Below are 19918 nucleotides of genomic sequence, written 5' to 3'. Positions count from 1 at the left end.
TTTATGTGGCACTTTAAAAACAAAATTATATATGTAAAGGAAGTTTTTTTTATTAAAAATGACATATTCAGAAGAAAGTAGCCACTTTTTTGTTCCTCGTCTTTTTTGTAAACATCTGATACAGAGGACCCCTCTTGAAATGTTGCATCTCAAGGGGCTTATCCTCATGTTTAAATGTTTAAAAAAAAAAAAAAAAAAAAAATTTATTTAGGGGGAGCAAATTGTAATATTTTTTAAATATTGAAATTGTCACAAGAACAGTCAAATGCAGCAGGTTTATTAGCTCAGCCAAAAGTCCACAAAGCTAAATCAGGGTCAGGCAGGGGTCAATGGCAGACATGAAAGCATCAGAGAAGAGACAGAGGTAGTCAGGATCCAGGTGAGAGTCATGGCAAGTCGCAGGCAAACAGAGTCAGAAACAGGGTCAGGAGACAGAAGATCAGGTTCAAATACAACACTTGATAATGAAGACAGAGTGGTACAAACAATACTTCGCACTGAGCTCAGTTCAGTACAGTGTTTAGGTATGCGGTGTTTGAGTAAATGAGAGTTAGGTGTGCGGCATCCAGGAAATGTGCGCTGGAGTTGCTGGGTGTGGATGGTTCTAACCACACACCTGGATGTAGTGTGGTTAGACCTCTGGAGATGGTTCCCGCTGGTGACCAGAGGGGGAGACTTAGCTCTGACTTCTGACAGAAATAGAATTTTAAATTAATTGAATCTAAAGGCCATCCTCTTATTTACATTCCTCATGGCAACTTTCACAATACAATATTGTAAAAATAAAAAGAAAATACAAATGCATTTCATAATATTTATTCATATCATAAAAACATGGTGGCAACTACAAATCTTTAACCTGTTATAATTACCTGATAGAGAAGTGGAAGACACAGTTTCTGCCACCTTGAAAGTTCAGAGTTTTTCCATTTATTGGTAAGGAACCATTAATATTACAATGAGAAGTCTTTCTTCCTCCTGTGGCAATGCCTCCTGTCAGAGGGCATGTGAGGCCACTGAAGATGTTAAAGAATGATTCCAGGAAATTTCTCTAAAGCTACGTTCACACCGCCCTCTGCAAATGCGCGTTCAAGCGACCCCATCCAAAGAAGTCTATATACACCTGTGTAAATGACCATTTCGAGCCTATCTGTTCAAAACGTTTGTGTTCACGTGTAGCTATGAAAGTTTTTATAACCGTATTTTTAAACGCTTTAAACGCGTCATCTAGACCCACTAGACAGTGCTCTGAACCTTTTTTCTTCAAGGATTTGTGATCTTCACTGGTGTCCATGGATTACATGAAATCTTTCCACCTTTATCATGGTAGGAATAACACGTCAAAGTAAGGGTGGGGTCATCCAAGATAGCACAAGGGTTAATAGTTTTCTGAAGTTGCTTTGGTGGAGCACTGCATGAAATTTGAGATGTTACTTTCCTTTGATTTGCCACCAACGGTGTCTCCCATGAGTATCACCCATGTGGCAACGTGAACCGGGCACAGTTTCAGTCTTCAGATGAAATTGGGATCCGCTGATCTCTTTCTAAATGAAATTGGGGATCTTCATCTATGCATGTTTGCTGTCAAACTAAATCATTTTACAAATCCACCCTTGAAAATATACTCTTGTTATCGTATATTACTTTAGACTAACTGAGCAGTTAAAGCATGGAAAAAAGATTGCTTCGTATCAGTAGTAAATTGGAGAACAGCCATGGCATAAAGATGTCACCTTTTTCAATGAACTGACATAAATTAGGAACTCCAAATATTTCCAGTACATTAGGTGATGGCTCGATAAGCAGCATAAAGTGACGCAAGGATGAGAGGCTTTAAGCTGCTTTTCGTCAAGACATCAGGTAATATTTACTCGTGTAATTAGATTTATGAAAAGACACCCGCCTAAGATTAAAAGGATCTGAGTGGAGGAGCTGTGCAATTTCAGCAGATGAAGAGTAGCATTAAATTGGACTCTGGGGGGGCAGAGGTGGCACATAAACATCCCACAAAGATCAATACAGGATTTTACAGCATCTTCCACATTGGTAGATTAAACCCACAGTTCGCTGTTAATGTCATGCCTTCACTTCCAGGCCATGATGGCTGAGATTGATGAGCTCTCCAAGCTTATTCCAGTGTTATTTAAGGGGTTTCAATGTGCAATTATTAATATGTCCTATTGAAATGCAGAAATGGTTCACATGTTAAACACACCCATTAACTTTTGCCTATAAATGTTAAATGGTGCCCTTAACATTTGGTTACAACATAGAACGAGGTTACCTCTGTTTTTTTGTCAGTCCAAATGTGACTCAGTTATAAATACGGGTTGGCATAGTTAGCTCATAGACAGTTGCAATTTGATTTATGAATGATTTGACATTAAAATATAATGTAAAAAATGCCAAGATCAATTTTTATTATAAAAATTACTGAATATAGATGTGATTAGTTTAAACCCATCTTTGCAGTCTTGGTGAGGAATATCTGCAGCTGATATTTGGCTGTAGATTCAATTAAAAAGCAAGAAAAGACGGCAAAGTGCTGTGCAAAATCAGTTTCTCAGGTGACACAAGATAAGTGGCTGTGATACGATAGAAAGAAACAATTTTGAAAAGCCGTTGCCGGCAGGCAGAATTCCATTTTTGTTAGTGTTTATTGTTAATCTTCCTAATATTGAATCAATGGACAGGTGAGGATCCATCATGATTTGTGGAAGCTTCAGTTTGGCACTGTCTGGATGTAAAATAAGCTCATGACAGGTGAGATTTACATGGAGGCATAATTAATTCCTGAAATGCTAAGCAATGGTTAGTGAAGGCAAAAGCATAGGGACAAATGTAGCAGAGTGAAAAAGGAAGCAGGAAATGGCGTTTGTCTGCGATAGACAGAAATGCAGCACACAGACAGCCTGTGGAGACGTTACTGGTCTGTTGACAAGTGAGACTTGAGAGGCCAGCCTACAGTTCCTCTGGAATTTGCCTGAACAAACTTCAAGCCAAAGTTGATGTTATGGTCTGAGTCAAAACATATTTTATATTTCATGGAGCTCACAGTTCCATTGGAGAACTTTGTAGAAATGGCAACTGAAAGAGTGAAACTTAAAGCTACAGCGACAGCCATCTCTACGCTTAGCCTTTTCTCTGCCGTAGACCTAACTCAACAAAACTCCAATTGTTTCTCACACCCAACAGTTGGGTTCTTTTAAAATGTGGAGCATGAATTTTAGGATGTAAAAGGGTACTGCTTATTGCGAGGACACCACAGCCTGATGTCTTTCTTTGAGGTTGACCAATAGGTTTGGAGGTCATTTCCAATCTCTGCAAGACTTTTAATGAAACAGTTGCCTTTTTATTTTTTGTTACTTTATTACTTAATCATTTGTGTATTTTGTAATAAAATGCAGAATTCACTTTATTGAAATATAGTGATTACAGCAAAACTCAAACTGTAAATTTTTAAATGCAAGTTACCCCCAATGCTCTGTAAATTCAATAAAGGACTTTGAAATAACTGTGTACTTTACTGTAAAACTACAGATTAAAAAAAAGAATTAGAATTAACAGCATTCGTCCGGGTCACATGATAAAAATATAATTTATTCATTTTAATTCATTAAACCTACTCAAATCATTTAGTGGACATGGGGTTGCTGGTGCCTATCCCAGCAACTGTTGGGCAAAGGCAGGGTATACCCTGGATGAGATGCCAGTCCCTTGTAGGGCAGATAAAAAAAAATAAAAAATGCAACATGGAAAAATAAGACAACTCAAACAAGGATTTTTAGAAGGTTGACCCCAAATAACTGAAATAAAATAACTTTATAGAAGTGGAGGTGAGATGCAGGAAATTTAGGGGAAAAAAGAAAAGAAAAAAAAATCTTATTCTAATGTCTTTCTAACCATGCACAGCACAGATTCATACATCCCCAACCTCTGAAAACACAGTTTTTGCTCACTCTGATTCACAAAAACCGAACTAAAAATAGATTCAGGGAGGGTGGAACCACCTAAATATGGAGGAAATGTTTAAAATTCCAGTGACACAAAGATGGGGTGCTCCTACTCATGTGAAGAAATTAACAATTATTTTAAGATTTGAATTTTTCTTGGACATCCTTGGAGACGAATGCCATTTGCATTTTTTTTCCACTGGCTGCCACAGCCCAGAGGATTGCTTCACATATACATTTAGATTAAAAGTTTCAGGAAATCCTCTGTCCTAAAGTGTATATTTCACACCACAGATTTAGTTTCCACAGTGATTCTTAATCTTGAATATTTTAACTTTCACTTTTTTTCCAGACAGCAGCTTTATTTACGTATTGAGAACATGTAGTTACTGTAATTTGCCTTTCCTAATATATTCAGAGAGCTCAGTCATCTAAAATCACATGGAACTAACCAAGTTAGGATTCATCTAGAATGCGGTTTAAATATTTGGTATAAACTAACTCTTATAAAAGGAGTCTGTGTTCTAGTTATCTATCATTACTTAAGTCAGAGCCTTCTGCTTCAGAGCTCCGGCTGGTGTTTGCCAATGCTCATCTGACTGGCTTCGATCCAGTCTTTTTTGGACCTCGGCGTAGTGTGAGGGACCAACACTTCTCAGTGCCAGACCACTTCCTAGCTTAATGAATTATTCAAGTGTGGGGCAGCCTGCCTCTTTTTTTCAGCGCTGCGCTGTGCAGCAGACTGCCAAACAGGCCATGTACAGTAAGATGTGGAGCTCTGGATGGAGGCAGTTCTGTGATGCTTTAATGGGATTAACGGGCCACCATGTGAGAACATTCCAACCAGTGCCAGTCCCTGAGTGGATGGACAAAAAAATAATAAAAAGGTATCAGGAAGGAGTTGGAGGATTTCACAAGATTCTTTAATGAAAAGTAATTCAAACTTGCCTTCTCTTTACTGTGGAGAAGCTGATTCTTTTGTGTATAAAGGATTTTAAATAAATGTTTTAAAAATCATATAAACAAAAACACAAAAAAGTTGTTTCAACAATAATATCAATTTAAATCTTTAGTGTTAGACTATAACAGATTACAAATCTGTGTGAATAGAGTTTACAGAAATATTTAAGTTGCTACTCAACCAATTCCTGTTTTTGTGGTGTAAAAATAAAACATACAACAAATTTGAACCTGCTTCATTCTAAGTGTGGTTTAGGGCATCTAAAGTCCATTCCAGCTCCCACAAGGCTAACTCATTCTTGAGGATCAATTTTAGAGTCAACATGGAACATTTTTTTTTTCATGTTTTTGACTGTTGGAGGTAGCTGGAGCACCCTGAAAAAGCAACATGTTCCCAAGAATACCATGCAAACTCCACACAGAAAATTCTGAGCAGGGATTCAAACAGAGAACCTTTTTGCTCCAGGGGTTGGTGCAAACCACCACAAAACCACAAACCCTTGGAAAAGATTTCTTCAGAAATCTATTTTGCTTGGCTATTTTCACTTCTCATGTGTTTTAATCATAAAAGAGATGACTACAGAAGCTTTTAAAGAAAAAGATCAAAAAGTTATTTCACAAGAGTTGCAAACTACCTTGCTTTGTCCTTATGGTCATCAGATGGTGTCATCTATGGTGTTGTGGTGTGCAACTTATCACCTTACTTAAGAAAGCTAACAGAGGAACAATAGGTAGCAATTAACCACAAATTAAGACAGGGAGCGGCAAACAAGCAATGAGAAAAAACAGTGAGAAGCTCTAGTAGGCTAGTAGCCCATTGTGATGCACAGGTGACACTACTGGCAGACTGAGCACTCCAGCTATTGACTAAGCCTCAATAAAAAAAAAGTTTTTTAAAGTCTCACTCTAATCTTTTTATCTATTATAAAAGGGTTCCCAGCTTTCTTCATGATTAGGCCATTTTTAGCCAAAATCAAAAAAACACCTGTGTTGTCTTCTAGAGTTCTTCAATAGTTTCTCAGAGCTGCAGTAGTTCATTAAAAAGTTGCCACTGAGTTGTGGGCGGGTCTGTTGGCACAGAGTAAGCCCATCATCGTCATCATCGTCATCTGTTTACACTCTTCCTCTACCTTACAGCCCCCTCACACCCCCAATCTAACCTTACCGATGCAACAAACCTGGCGAGTAACAGTAGAGCTATCCAGTCGTACAGTTTTGAGCCGGATACCAGCTCAAATGAGGAAAACAAAGATGTACATGGATCTAGCTGTCTAAAAGTGAATGTATCAGAATGGAGCGGAACAGGGAGTTTATGGTCAACCGATTGTAGCTTCTACATCCCAGCTACAAGCTTTTTCAAACACCATTTTTTTCATCTACTCCTGATTCACAACGGTCCGAGTAAAGAAATACTGAGAAATCCAGTTTTAAGCTTAATTTTCTTTACATGTGTCTTCCATCATGAGAACAATGCTACAAAAATGTGTTAAAATACCATTTTCATCAGTTTATTTATTTATTCAAAAACCAAGAAAACAATTAACAGTAGCACCGTCCTCTTGTAAATCACAATATGTGGCTTAAGCCTTCATGACCCATTTAAAGCAATTATTGGAAGGTACAGATGAATGTAAATACACACACACAACAGAAGACAACCAGGGAACAGTGACTTTTGCTAAAAACCCTGTAAGCCAGTAAAAGCTGGAAACGTGAATATCAATTGTCATCTAGTAGGATAAATTGTGAATGAAGGGAGGATGTGTTTGCTTCGCTTTGCTCCTAATAGCTGCTGACAATATGACAGAACTTGTTTTTTAAGTTTAAGTTTGTAAATGACATTTTTGGTGTCTAGAAAAGTGGAAGAGACTCTTTTTAATTTACAAAGTACATCTTTTTTGGGGGTGTTTTTTTTTTGTGTCTTGGATTATGTTATGAGTGGATGTTGGTACATAGCTGCATGTCTTTGTAAAATACACTTTGTGGACTTTTTCCACTGATATTTTTGTACTCAAAATCCTGCAGAGGCATAGATTCTCTCCAATACCAAGGGAAATGCATCACTGCCTTGGAGCAAATCTCAGACAAAAAAGGCAGAGATGTGGTCAAGGTACATTGCATTCTCCTCAGCCTGTTCTAAACACTGCAGGTGCTTCTTGAAAGTTTAACCCACAACCACCCAAGTCCATACAGTTTTAAGTAGTACAAAACTTTTTTTAATTGATTGTATACATACTGACCCTCTCCACTGTTCAGAGCTTTAAACACATTCTGGAAAATGTAAAAAGTTATTGCTGTAAGAGAAAAAAAAAGAATGATAACTGCAGTCTGAGAAAACAGAACTTCAGAACATGTTAAAGAAAATATGAAAGCATCGCTGTTTACCATATGATGAACCTCAAAGAAGAACATTGGAGTGTTGATGGGTATAAACCAGAAGTGCCCAAACCCAGGCCTTGAGGGCCGGTTTCCGACATGGTTTCCAACCAACCAGCCATCGAAGGTCCTTATTGGCTAAACACACCTGATCCAGGTAATTAGCAGCAGATGAGACAGGTTTTTGGAAAACCAGCAGGAGGCCAGCCCTCGAGGCTTGGATTTGGGCCCCCCTGACTGGAACAGTAATTATGAAGGTGGCTGCTCGTTTTGTGAGTGATCTGAACATTGCAACTTTTTGTTGTTGTTGTTCAGAGGTTGTTTACTGTTCATGCCAGTAGACAAAAACCAAAAACAATTTACAATGGCATTAACCCATTTTTCAGGTTATGAACAAATACAAAAGTGACGACAATAGTTAACATTACATCTTTTCCAAGGGTACTCTTCTATTCCCTTCTTGACCCAAATACTAAAGTGGAGACTTAATAAGATTACTTATGTCAGCCTGCCTGCAGTGCAAATGTACATCATGTTGATCCACACCGCTTTAATGTACGGATATCAGTTGAAAGTTAAGAATTCAGATGAGGTCATTCAGCTTCAAAGAAACGTATGTCACGGAGAACACGGCCAGCTGTGACCCGAGATTTATGGTGTTGGCAAAATGTGAAGTTAACTACACATAACAAATCTAACAGTATGAATGTATATTTTATTGGTGACAGGAAAGGACAGAGAAAAGAGAAATAAATATTGAGAGAAACAACTTTGAATGTCTTTGTGAAAGTCAAAGTACAAAGGATTTTTGTCTTTTATGCCTGTTTGAGACCAAAATGGCACTTTCAGTCATTCACACAGTCGTGTAGTGGATGCTAAATTCATAAGCTGTACTTTTTACCATTTTTGGATCTTTGTTTTTTTTCCAGAAAAAAAAACATTTCTTCCTTGATATAGGCTATGGCTTCTAAAAATAATATATTTTTCTACTAAATGAAAAATGTTTTAATTTTTTAGTCTACAAATAGATATTGTAAAATTTAAGGTATAAGAATAGTAGATAATGCAGGCTTTACCGTACATACCAATTACCAGCCTTGCAAAAATCAAGCCCTGCAAGATAAAACATTCTTCTGATAATCCAAATAAAAGTTACTTTAGTTCAAAGTTGTTTTTTTTTTTTTTTTCGAGAAATAGAAAAAGACAGCGTAGTTTTACAAATGAAATCTATGAATTTTGCCACATAAAAACATCTTTGATGAAAAACATTATGCCAAGTGAACTTTAAATGTTGTGTCGTAAACTTAAGTAGAAGAAAGTTGTTGAATACTATAAATTACTTTGGCATTTGGTGGCCCTGTTCTTTTTGCAAGCTGCAACGTCATGCTGATCTCACTCAGCACACGCCTGATTCTGTTTTTACATCCAACTACAATGAAATGGAAATTTCAGTAGCCAACAAAAAAAGGAATAACAAAAAAAAAGCGTTAACAACTGATCATTCTGATCATCTTAATCACGACTTAAGCCAGTATAAACAAGATACAGCAGAGTTGGTAAATAAATGAAGAACTTCTCACCTTCTCTTCTGTTGACTTTTGCAAAAGCTGCTCCATGGCTGCTGGACAGCTGAGAAGAGCTTCTGAAAGACGATGGTGGCAGCCTGGACACCAGCGGCTTGTCACAAACCTCTGCTGACGGATCACAAAACACAAAAGAAGTTTTTAAACTTCAAACCACAAGCTCACTGAGGCCATTATGCAATCACATTTCTACTGTCTTAACCTGAATTAAGTTTGACTCCAACCCTCATTGGAAAGTTAATTTTTAAGGGTTAAGTTTACAGCGAAAACTAGCTTAAATTTTGGTTTATTCATCATTAAAGGACACTATTATTAAAGGTTTCTGTAACATAGCAACATGAAACCTGTTCAAGCCCCTATTAATGTCAAGGATAAATAATCAAGTTTTGTAGAACTTTAAGATCAAAAAGTGACTATTAATCTGTTTTTGTTAATGCATCCCTGCAATGTGTGAAATGGAAGGGAAATGGCTTTTCTGAAGATGTGAAATATCATTGTCAATATAAATATGTCCTGTGGCCAGGCTGCGTCCAATGGGACTCTACTGTAAACATATTAAACTGTAAGAGTACAGAGTACATCTTGCCTAGTGACAGCTGGGTTAAAATCTTGGATTTCTTAATAAAATAATACAAGTATAATGTCTGAGAATGTCAGAATTCTTTTGGGAAATACATACGTTGCAGAAAGCAATGGAATACACAGTTTATATTGTTTGAAATATTGTTTAGTACATTGAGGTTTCAGGCTGTAAAAGGTTGAGTCAATACATTTGCTCAAAGTTTGTTACAATTACAGCTGGCAAAGTTTAAAACAAAGTTTAAAAAAAACAAGACAGTTACATTGACATATGTTAATAAAAAATATCTGAATATATTTAAAGACTAATTCTTTCATCAATTCATTTATCCATCCATTTTCTAAGCCTGCTTAATGCCTTTTGGGGTCAACATTAAATCCCGTTTAATTTACACTGAGCTAGTTAAATTGCATTTTCAAACTGAAATTGTTCTTTCAAATTTACAGTATTTGACAAAAAGAAATCCCACAACAAAATAAAACAAACAAAATAATATGACACTGAACTTAACCTGTTAATGGACAAAAAAAAAAAAAGCAGTTTTAAAAAATGTTATTTATTTTATGGTTATAAGAAAAGCTTTGTGTTCAGTTCTGTTCTGTTCTTTTGGGTTCAACTTGCAGGTTTCTAACCAACATTTAAAGTGCATGTTTGTCAACTGCTGTGCAGGAGAGCGAGTCAGAGTGAGGTACTGACTACTGAAATAAAAAAATAAGTAAAATAATTAAGCAAACATATCCTTTTCAGCAATCCACTACATCCAAAAACCCAATCAGTAGTTTCCTTTATTAGCTCCCATCAAATCCCTGAAACTCAACAAGCCGCAGTCTCCTATCTTAAAGGATCCTTTCAGTGTCTCCCTACTTTCTACATACAATGACAAGGTGCATGTTCTAGTGTTTCAACACAATCAAACAAACCTGTGGGATGTTTCCAGCTCAAATAAAGCAGACAGTGCTGTATGTGTCCTCCTTAACTGTGACATTTCTGTTCTGCTTTTGTAACCTCTCCCTCTTTCACTGCACACCAGGTTTTAGTGTTTAATCTTCCACAGCTGTTTATGTTTCCAGTTATTGCCTGTCTGAATATTTACGATCCTGGATTGTTTTTTTTGGTTTTTTTTTTGGTGGGGGGACTTTTTGCCAGATCCTCTCTTGTTGCTTTCTGGTTCTTTATGGCATTTACAGGGTCTTTCTTTGGCACAGTTATCATGTCTGTTTATTGATCCACCGAGCCATTCACTTCATTTGTTCCCTCTACAAATTTCTGAGAGAATTAAGCAAATCAGATACAAAACTAAAGCTACTATAAAGTTTGCCTGTATTTCAACATGGAAACTCAACTTAGCCTGAGCTTGATACTCCAACTTACTTTACATGAGCACGAATAAAAAAAGCTAAAGCAGGACAAAAGACATTTTGTTTTTTGCCTGGCATGAGAAAGTAGATTGACTATAATGACAGCAGGCCCTTTATGCCAATATCTCAGCATTTCAGAGAGCCTTTAGTGTCACATCTAGTCATGCCAAATGATATGGGTTGATCTTTCACTTGGAGACTAGATTGTTGCAGAAAACTAGCTTCGGCATGGCATCTTCTTCTTACCAGCATCAAACAATTCTAAGATGTAAGCTGAACAGCCTGCCTTTGCAGAGCTTAGTTTTGGTCCATTAGAAGGTAGTATCTTTCTCTAAAAAGGCCAATCATTTTTTTCTAATAAACACTATTTCATGTTTTTGGTTGATATCACTCAAAATTATGAAAGTGAGGCCACAGGGAAAGGATAATTCAGTTTGTGAACTGCTGTGACAGCTGTCTGCTCTTTTCAGCAACAACTTGAAGTGTCAAAGGTAGATCTGCACACTTCCCACTGGTGCAGGAACAAGTTGACGGACAGCATGATGTCTTTTGTCGATTTTATTGATGAACTGATTTTCAGTGTCAGCAACCATTTCAACACCAGCTCACTGCCTTCAAGCAGAGCTTGTTTGTCATCGCAGATTGGGTTGTTTTCAAAGAGAGTCACATTGCACTTTAAGTGGACTTTCCAGATGCAGTTGGTTGATTTCAAAGCAGATGTGGCCCAAAAAGAGATTTTTGAAAGGACGGATCACTTTCGGACTCCACTAATCCCTGAGACAGCTTTTCCAGGTCTGAGAAAAGTAGCTCTGTATTACTGAACCATTTGCTGCCCTATATATAACTTTGAGGCACCTTCCTCCAAAAAGAACATGATCATCATCCAATAGTGTTTCAGGCTCACCAATAAACACCCCCACATATACCTAAGAATAGTGCTGGCTGAATTCCAACTCGGATTTAAATAGCTGCCAATTGAAGCTGGAGCTCAGTTCACACATTGATTAAGAAAAATAAAACTTGATGTAAAGTCAATAAGAAAAAGACCATTAAATCAAAACTATAGTTGTCCCTGAAGTTGTAAAATAAAACTTTTCAACATGTAAAAAAGAATCTTGAATTTAGCCCTGTTTTTGAATACATTTGGAATTTTCTCTTTTAGCTTGTTTTGAGAGGAAGCAGTATTTCTCGTTAGTCTTTGAGGAAACAGGCTTCCTCAGTCATACATTTGTCAAGTTATTTTTACACGTTAACAAACACTGTCAAAAGGTTAGATTTCTGAAGACTAATTTGGTGCAGCAGTCAGGCAGATAATGACAAAACTAACATGGAACTGGCATAGAAAAAACATGTCTATTCACAACCAGATGAAATCCATAAATGTGGAAAAGAAATTGTGAATCTGACATATTCTGTAGACTACCAGGTGAAATAACTTAGAAACATGCTCAGCAGTTTTTCAGATAAACCTGTTAATCCGGATAGGTCCACAGCCTCACTATGTCTAAATTCTCCCACTCCCATGTCCATGCAATGTCCTGAATTTTAATGCAATTTGGACACATCCACACTACCTTTTTTACATATACAGTACAGACCGAAGGTTTGGACACACCTTCCCATTTATTTGAATGAGAAAGTGTGTCCAAACTTTTGGTCTGTACTGTATATAAATTCCAAACTATTAAACAACCAAAATTTTGTTATCGTGCTTAGCCTATTTCCTTGTCTATCCCCATCAGCAAGGGGGTGGGAGGTGTGAAAGGGTTTCGTTTTTTTTTTTATATCATTTGCTTTGTTTTGTTTTTAGTGCAAAGCACTTTGTGTTTACAGGAAAAGTGCTATAAAAAATTAAGTTTAAAATATGTAAGGAGTAAAAATTTAATAAATATGAAATAAATAAGAAATAAATACAAAGAGTTTTAATGAATCCACTGTGTTCTGATGATGAAAACTAACAATTTTTTTTCCAGTCCCCAAATATTCGCCAATCTAGTGAGCATTGATGCACACTCATTTTTAACAGAGACTTCTGGGAAATTTCCTGTTCACTGAATTTTTTAATTATAGATTTAGACACTCCGTAAATTAGCACAGCAACTAACTCAGACTAGTAACCATCCAGCTTTGTGAGAACAGTAAGCATGAATTTGTTTTATTTTAGTTTAGGATTTCCATTCAGACTGCTTTTTGAAATAGATAAGCAACAAATCCCACAAACACTGGCGTTGAATATTTTGTAATTTTTGCTCTCAATTTTGAGTAACTTTATAAAAAAGAGAGTCTGTACTGTCACACTGCCAAGTAATCTAATGCTTTTAGTGACTTCTGCAAAATCTTTCAGAAAGTCACTCTGACTTTTTTTTAACAAGCAGGAACAAGTGGAGCATTTGTCCTTTTTATCCAAATAAAGAGATTGAGTTAGAAGAAAGAACAAATGCATATTTCTCTGGTTTTTATCAGGCAATCCCAATCTTTTTAAAGGCTCCTTACTACACGAATGAATTCAGTCTTCCAAAAACAAATTCAATTTCAACCTCAGTAGTCTCAATGTAGCGGTATACTACCTGTTTTTAAAACCCCTTAGAGGAATTGCAGACTAAGTTTTTTAATGCACACGTTTATTCATTTATTCAAATCAAGCTCATATTTGCTAATAGAACTCATTTTTTTGGGTAAGGATTCTTACTTAACATTAAATCTTCATCAAAAATAACCAACAGCAGCTGATTTTGACATTTCTTACTTGACTATTGATCTACCGTTCAGAATTTTTTTAAGCTTGAACAGTGTACAGATTTTCCTACTGGCAGTGATCTGTATGACCTCACATTAACATCAAGAGTTTTTGTCGATTGCTAATAAATCTCGACTTTGCGGAGGCACTTGTGATTGACAGGGAATGATGACCCTCCCCTTTTGGATGTGGGCGACTCTTGGCTCGACAACAAATCATCTGACATAACTGTAGGGCTCTTTGATAAATGTTTTTAGGAAGGAAGACTTCCACATGGGAGCTGGCCTTGAGCAAACACCGAATCCCACAGGTCACAAAGCCAGATGAATAAACTACACATTTATTGCTGTCACATTTATTGCTAAAGTATTTGTCCCTAATCTAATATATCCAGATTCATGGCTGAACTGCAAAGCTGCTGCCACCTTTTATGTAACCTTGACTTAATTGAAACCCTGTTAGGATTTTTCCAAACACATGATAAAAAAAAGCAGTCTATCGTCTTTATTGTTCTCAATTTTTTCTAAAGTGCCATCATTTGACAATAAAGAATGAAGAGATTGGTTGTTTGCAGACAACATGCGTCTTAATGCAATATCATTTGAAGCTTAAGTTCTCATAAAAGTCATAAAAGGATATGAGACTTGACTGTTATGAAGCACACTGACTGATCCAAATTTAAAATAACTGCCTGCAAAATTTCTTTGAACTTTCTCTGCCTGGATGTGAATGGGCAGAGGTGAATTCTGAGCTCTCTGAGAAAAAAAAAACTTCTTCTCTCAGCCTTCAGTAAATAAAAAAAAAATGAAAAAAATCAATCACCCACAAAGCCCACAGTCTCATCCACAGGAGAAGAGAGGCTTACTTGACTTATCCTGCTGATGTAATTATAATTAAGACAAATTTGTTTTTTTCAAGATTGCACCAAAGAAACATTACCTGGTAAATAGGTTCTGATAATTGCAAAATAAACGTTTGTTTTTCCCAATCCTTGGATTAGATTAACATATTGACAGATTTTTTGAATGAATCTCTTTTCAAACACTAAATATGTCATCATGTTGAACTCAAAAAAAGGAAAAAACTTGAACCATCTTTTTTAATTCCAGACCATCTGCAGGATAAGTTTCAGTTGACGCAGCTGAAGATCTGATTGTCAGGTGTGGTTTTATGTAAGTCCCATGTCAGCATTCGCCTCATGTTTGACTAAATGATGTGGTGTGCCTTCGGGCAGCGGGAATGATGGACATTTAAACAAACAGGTGATGGTAGAAACAGCCTCACATTGTTGGTAGAGCAGAAAATTTCCTTAGCTGGGAAATTGAGATCCTAAAGTTGAGGAAGGTTCTAAGTGTTTTTCTGATATCAGGTCAACAGATAAGCTTGATAGAGCCTGCTTTAAACTTTATCTGGGATGAGCTCGAATTTGACATTTGTCTGATGAGTAATGTCCCCCCTTTTTGATGATTGGTGAAAGCATTTTTTGAGGGATTACTTGCTGCAACCCATCTGTGCTGAACTGTGCTGACAATGCAATGGGGGGTTGATTGCTTCCCTCCTAAACTTCACTCAAAATATTCCTTTATGGCCTGTTCCAGAGCATCATGTACTCCAAAACCGTACAATGATGCTCAGTGCTGTCAACTGCCAGTCACATTCCTGCTTATCTATTGAACCGACTCGTATTTTTCAAATATGTTATGTACTCTTTGGGTAAATGAGGAGTATAATTACGTGACCCCCCCCACCACCACCACCACCACCTTTTTTTAATGGCAATAAACTTTTACAAATTTAGCCTCACAACAATAATGCCCTGGTTTAAACCCTTCTTACCTCCTCTCTTTGTGGATCCTGCATGCTCTCCCTGTGCATGTGGAGACTCTATTTAAGCACATCAGCTTAAAATCACAGTTCAAAACATGCTTCTTAGGTTAGTGGCTCAAAATTGTTCCTCCGGTGTGAATGTGGGTGTGTGGTTGTTTGCCTCTGTTACCCTGTGAACTGTCCAGGGGCCTGTTTCAGAAAGGAGGTTCAACCAACTCTGAGGTTGAACTTGAACTCTGAGTTGGTCAATCGGGGGATTAACAACTCTGAGTTTTCTGTTTCAGAGAAGCTGATCGGAGTTAGGTCAATCAACTCTGAGTGGACTGATTCGGAGTTAAGCGTGCGCACAGCGACTATAAGAAGCCATTATCAATGGAGCGCAGATATCACGAGTCACCATGGCAACCGTGAAAAAAAGAGGTCTGCGTATTTTTTGCCAGCTGAACTTGACGTGCTGCTGCAGAGTTACAGTGAATATGAGCACATATTCCAGAAGAAAAGCAACACCGCTGCATCTGCAAAACAGAGACAGTTAGCGTGGAAAACATAGCTGCTCAAGTTAATGCCTAAGTTTGCATTTAAATCATTGTTATAAAATATTGGCTGTAATAACTTTTTAAATAGCGTAAGGAGTGAAATAAAAATGGAGATATTTAGGTGTACTTTTGAAGTGTTATTCCTGGTGTAAATGCATGAAATGCTGCATAGTGTACAGAACCAATCTGGGGGAAAATGCATTTAATGTTGATAATGTTTAGAGGACTTTTTTGTTAACCTCCCCCTCTTGCAAACGTTGGTCAGTTTAATATTAATACATGCAATTGTGTTTTTAAAAGCGAACTTTTGTCTACTGTTGAACCTTTCGCTGCGCGAAGACTTCTCCTTTCTTTTCTCTCGTCTTTCCGACCGACCGTGGTCAGAAGCGCAGGGGAGATTTCCTTCAGGGCCGAAGGGAATTCTCCTTCGGGGTTCACTTCCCGTTCGAAACCCTCAACCTCCAGAGCGGATTAAGAATGACTCCAAAACAGTTATTCTGGGAATGACACCTTCTCTTTATTTAACTAAGTGCTCCGTCCTCCGAACACAATATATTCCACGCACACACCTCCGCTCCGTGCTCACACCCCCCCCATCTGCACCTGCACTCGCACCCCGCTCAGCACACACACGCTGCAACACTACCCTTGTATTGATCGAGTGGAAAAGGTTTATATGGGATTAAGAAAGTAAGCAGTGCTAGCAAATTGTGTTTCCAAAAATTAATTGTTACATTAATCTAATTCAATGTCCCTGATTTCATTTTCATGTAGATGCAATCCTGCAGGAATTAAAAGAACATGGCAGCAGCTAAAAATGAAGTATAAAAACATAATTCAATCAGGTCAAATTTGAGCATGTCATGGATGTAGGCTTTGTTGACAATATTTGACATATGAAACATCTACATAGCAAGACCTAATGTTGTTTTCATTTTGTATATGTAATTGACTGCAACGAAAAACGGTAACGCTCAAACAAAAACGTATGGGGAAATGACAAAAAATCGAGTCTAGGTCTCAAAATCCTCGTACGAGGTAAATATAATTCTCTACGAATTAATGCAGCCTCCTCGTCTATTGGGTCCTCCAAAAAAGAACAAGCCATTCTTGTCACTTAGACCGTCTCTGTGTGACGGAAATGTGGGCAATGAAGGTTAAAGCAAAAAATACCGCTTCGTCTTTAAAAAGGGGAGGGGACTGGCAGAAACCTTGAGTTTGGAGAATAAAACCTGCTCCCGACCAGGTTAGGTTCACAGCATAAGTAAACATGGACACTGACTCCGAGTATAAGTTACCTCTCTTTCAGGAACGGGTTTGACTTACTCTGCTTTCTCTGGTTTAACAAACCTCCCATTCTGAAACGGAAAACCCAGGGTTTCCCTGATTCCAGGGTTAACGCACTCAGAGTTTACACTTAACCTCCTTTCTGAAACAGGCCCCTGGTGTACCAGGGTATCAATGTCAAATAGATTGTGTGTACATTACAAAACCCATGTTTTTGTTTGTCTGGAACTCATTTATTTTTGTTCTTACCTGATTACATGTTTTACATTTGAATGCACTGTGACTTTACCTTGGCTTTAACACCCAAGCTGCTGCATGTGAGCCTTTACCAGATGTGTTACAAAATAGAAGGGAAATGAGGTTATTGCAATAAAAAGAATGAACCCTAAAAGCTTGAGTTTTAAATACCGTTAGCCTGACTATTAGATTTGCACTTCAAAAAATGGTGGTGAGGTTCAAGAATGCTTCAGTCAGGGAGTCCAGACCTGTAAATAGGTGCAGAAGCAATTTGTGTTGATGAGTGCCATCTGCTGGGAGATCTCCATAAAGGGTCCACAGTATTGAAAAAAAAATTTAAACGAACTAATAATGACTTTTAAAGCTTGGAAACATAGTCAGTCAAATAATTAATAATAAAACAGAACAGTGGAAGTTTAATTTCCAGCACTACGTGAAATAAGTGTGCCCCGCTTCTGTTTGCAATATTTTTAGGGTCTGACTTTCTATTTTAGTATTATTCCTTTTGTGATCAGTCCTATTTTACTCATAACAGGTGCCTTAAAGCCACCCCCATACCCAAAAGTGCCTCTAACGTTTCAAACAATGTATATTTTCTTACAGAAAAACAATGGAAATTGTGTGTAAACAAATACAATGAACCTAATTAATTTAAATTTCCGTCAAACTGAGCCAAAAAGTACCCGGTTTTTCTTGATCTAAAGTATTTTCCAAACAATCAACACCTCTGAAATCACAGTCTTCCCCAATTATTTTCCTCTATATCCTGATCACTAATGCATTTCCTCAATCAATTTCTAAATATCTAATTAACACGAGTAAATGAAAAGGCTCCAATACAGTCAATAATGAAATGACTGAGTCTGAGTTTTCACTGAACCAGTTCAGCTATGCAGCTCTTCAAGCTATTTATTAAAGCCTCCAAAGAGAAAGCAGCTTAACATGCACTCGAGGGTTTGAGAACAGAATAAACCTAGAGATCTATTGCAGTTTTTGCAGAGAGCATGAAATGAAGTTGGCTCTACTGGTGAGTTATAAAATCAATGATACTAAAAAACCTACACTTCAGGGACATTCAAATGATATTTGAGTAATATAGCAGCAGCATGTACCTCGTGAATCCTTTTAACTTTCATAAACATCAATTACAAAAATAAAACACAAAAAAAAGACAACTTGTGGGATTTGCTTTCTTTTAAAAAATCAGCAGCTGGAGGTCTGCAGGGTTAAGGCTGCATTTTCAAGCCGCTGCTGCGGACCAGAATGAACAGAAAAATCCCCCCCGAAATTGACAAATTTCTGGGACACATTGCTCATTTCTTTTCCAAGTCTAAGAGAAAGAAAATGTCTCAAAGCAGGAAAAAAGGAGATGCACAGCCGCAGCCCCGTCTCTGTTCTTCTGTGCTTCATATGTTTTCTTTGATGAAAACGAGTGATTCTACAAAAGAAATAAAATTAAAAAAAAGATTGAAACAGTCTCTTAGTTTTTGTTATATTTGTTCAGGTCCAACATCAGGAAGAAGAGCTGTGAAATTTTTAAGTAGAAAACAGAATAAAGTGTTTCTGTTTGTAGTATTTCAATGCAAAAAGAATGTTTCACTATAATCAATACAAAATGATTAAATCAAGGGAATGATTATGACTTAAGTGTTAATAAACTTTTCTGGGGGCTCATTTAAGCTCCAGATAAAGGAACTCTGATGAGTTACATGAGAATCTAAAAGACAAAAGCTTCTGAAAGTGCTACATGTTCCTGACCATCCAGGTATGTTTTTCTGTCTTCATGAATTCCTTTTTAATTGGCAAAGCCCTGACTTTTTAAAGTTCCCTTCAACAAACAACAGTACATCTTTCTCAGGAGGCATCCCCGAGCTGCTCACCTTCTCCTTCTGTCCCACAGCAGCAACACAGAAGCGAGGCAATGAGTGCAATAATCCTAATGAGTCTCCCACTCCCCAGAGACATTTTGAAGCCAAGGGATGCTGCAGAGTGTAGTCCCGCCTGTCGGAGGGTATCTGCTGCGTCCTCCCTCTTCCTCCTCCTCTTCTCCGCTGCTGTTGGCTTCTCTCCTCTGCTCCTCTCCAGCTCCGCTGTGGTGCGCTGTGCTGCAGCACAGCCTGCAGCAACGAGTGAAAGCAGTCAGGAGGAAGGATGCATTCACACTGACTGTCCTCCGTCAAGTGATGGAGAGGGGGAAGAAAAAAGGGAGGATGGGTTTCATGAGGCTCCGGGAGGTTCATAAACAGCACTGATCTGCTTGCAGAGATCCTTAAGTAGTTCTGTGTTAAATGGAGTTCAGAGACTTTTTATTTACAGTAGAGTGACAGGATGGCGCTGTTTTATTTAGCTTCTTGGGAATATTATTGATGTTTAGGTCAAGGACCATGTCCCCTTCTTAACTTTGTTCTATTATGTTGATAATAAGATTCTAATCCAGATGTTTTTATGATGTAAATGAGAAATACGTCTTTAACTAGACAGCAG

The 19918-nt window shown here is 37.5% G+C and overlaps 1 protein-coding gene across 1 annotated transcript in view; it reads right to left on the bottom strand.

Moving 5' to 3' along the window:
* The window catches only part of LOC105357257 (contactin-associated protein-like 3), a 62332-nt gene extending 42732 nt beyond the window's left edge, over positions 1-19600 (bottom strand). Inside the window, exons 1-2 of the mRNA XM_023953860.1 lie at positions 19315-19600; positions 8870-8983 (exon numbers count right to left, since the gene is read on the bottom strand). Of these exons, the coding sequence (XP_023809628.1) occupies positions 8870-8983; positions 19315-19399 (199 nt within the window). The 5' untranslated portion in view covers positions 19400-19600. The remainder of the gene's footprint in view (positions 1-8869; positions 8984-19314) is intronic.
* Positions 19601-19918: the final 318 nt, after the last annotated feature.

The sequence above is a fragment of the Oryzias latipes genome, chromosome 4 (genome assembly GCF_002234675.1).
Source record: "Oryzias latipes chromosome 4, ASM223467v1".
Taxonomy (NCBI): domain Eukaryota; kingdom Metazoa; phylum Chordata; class Actinopteri; order Beloniformes; family Adrianichthyidae; genus Oryzias; species Oryzias latipes.
Note: the sequence above shows the minus strand (reverse complement) of the source record. Positions and strands in the feature narration are given on the sequence as shown.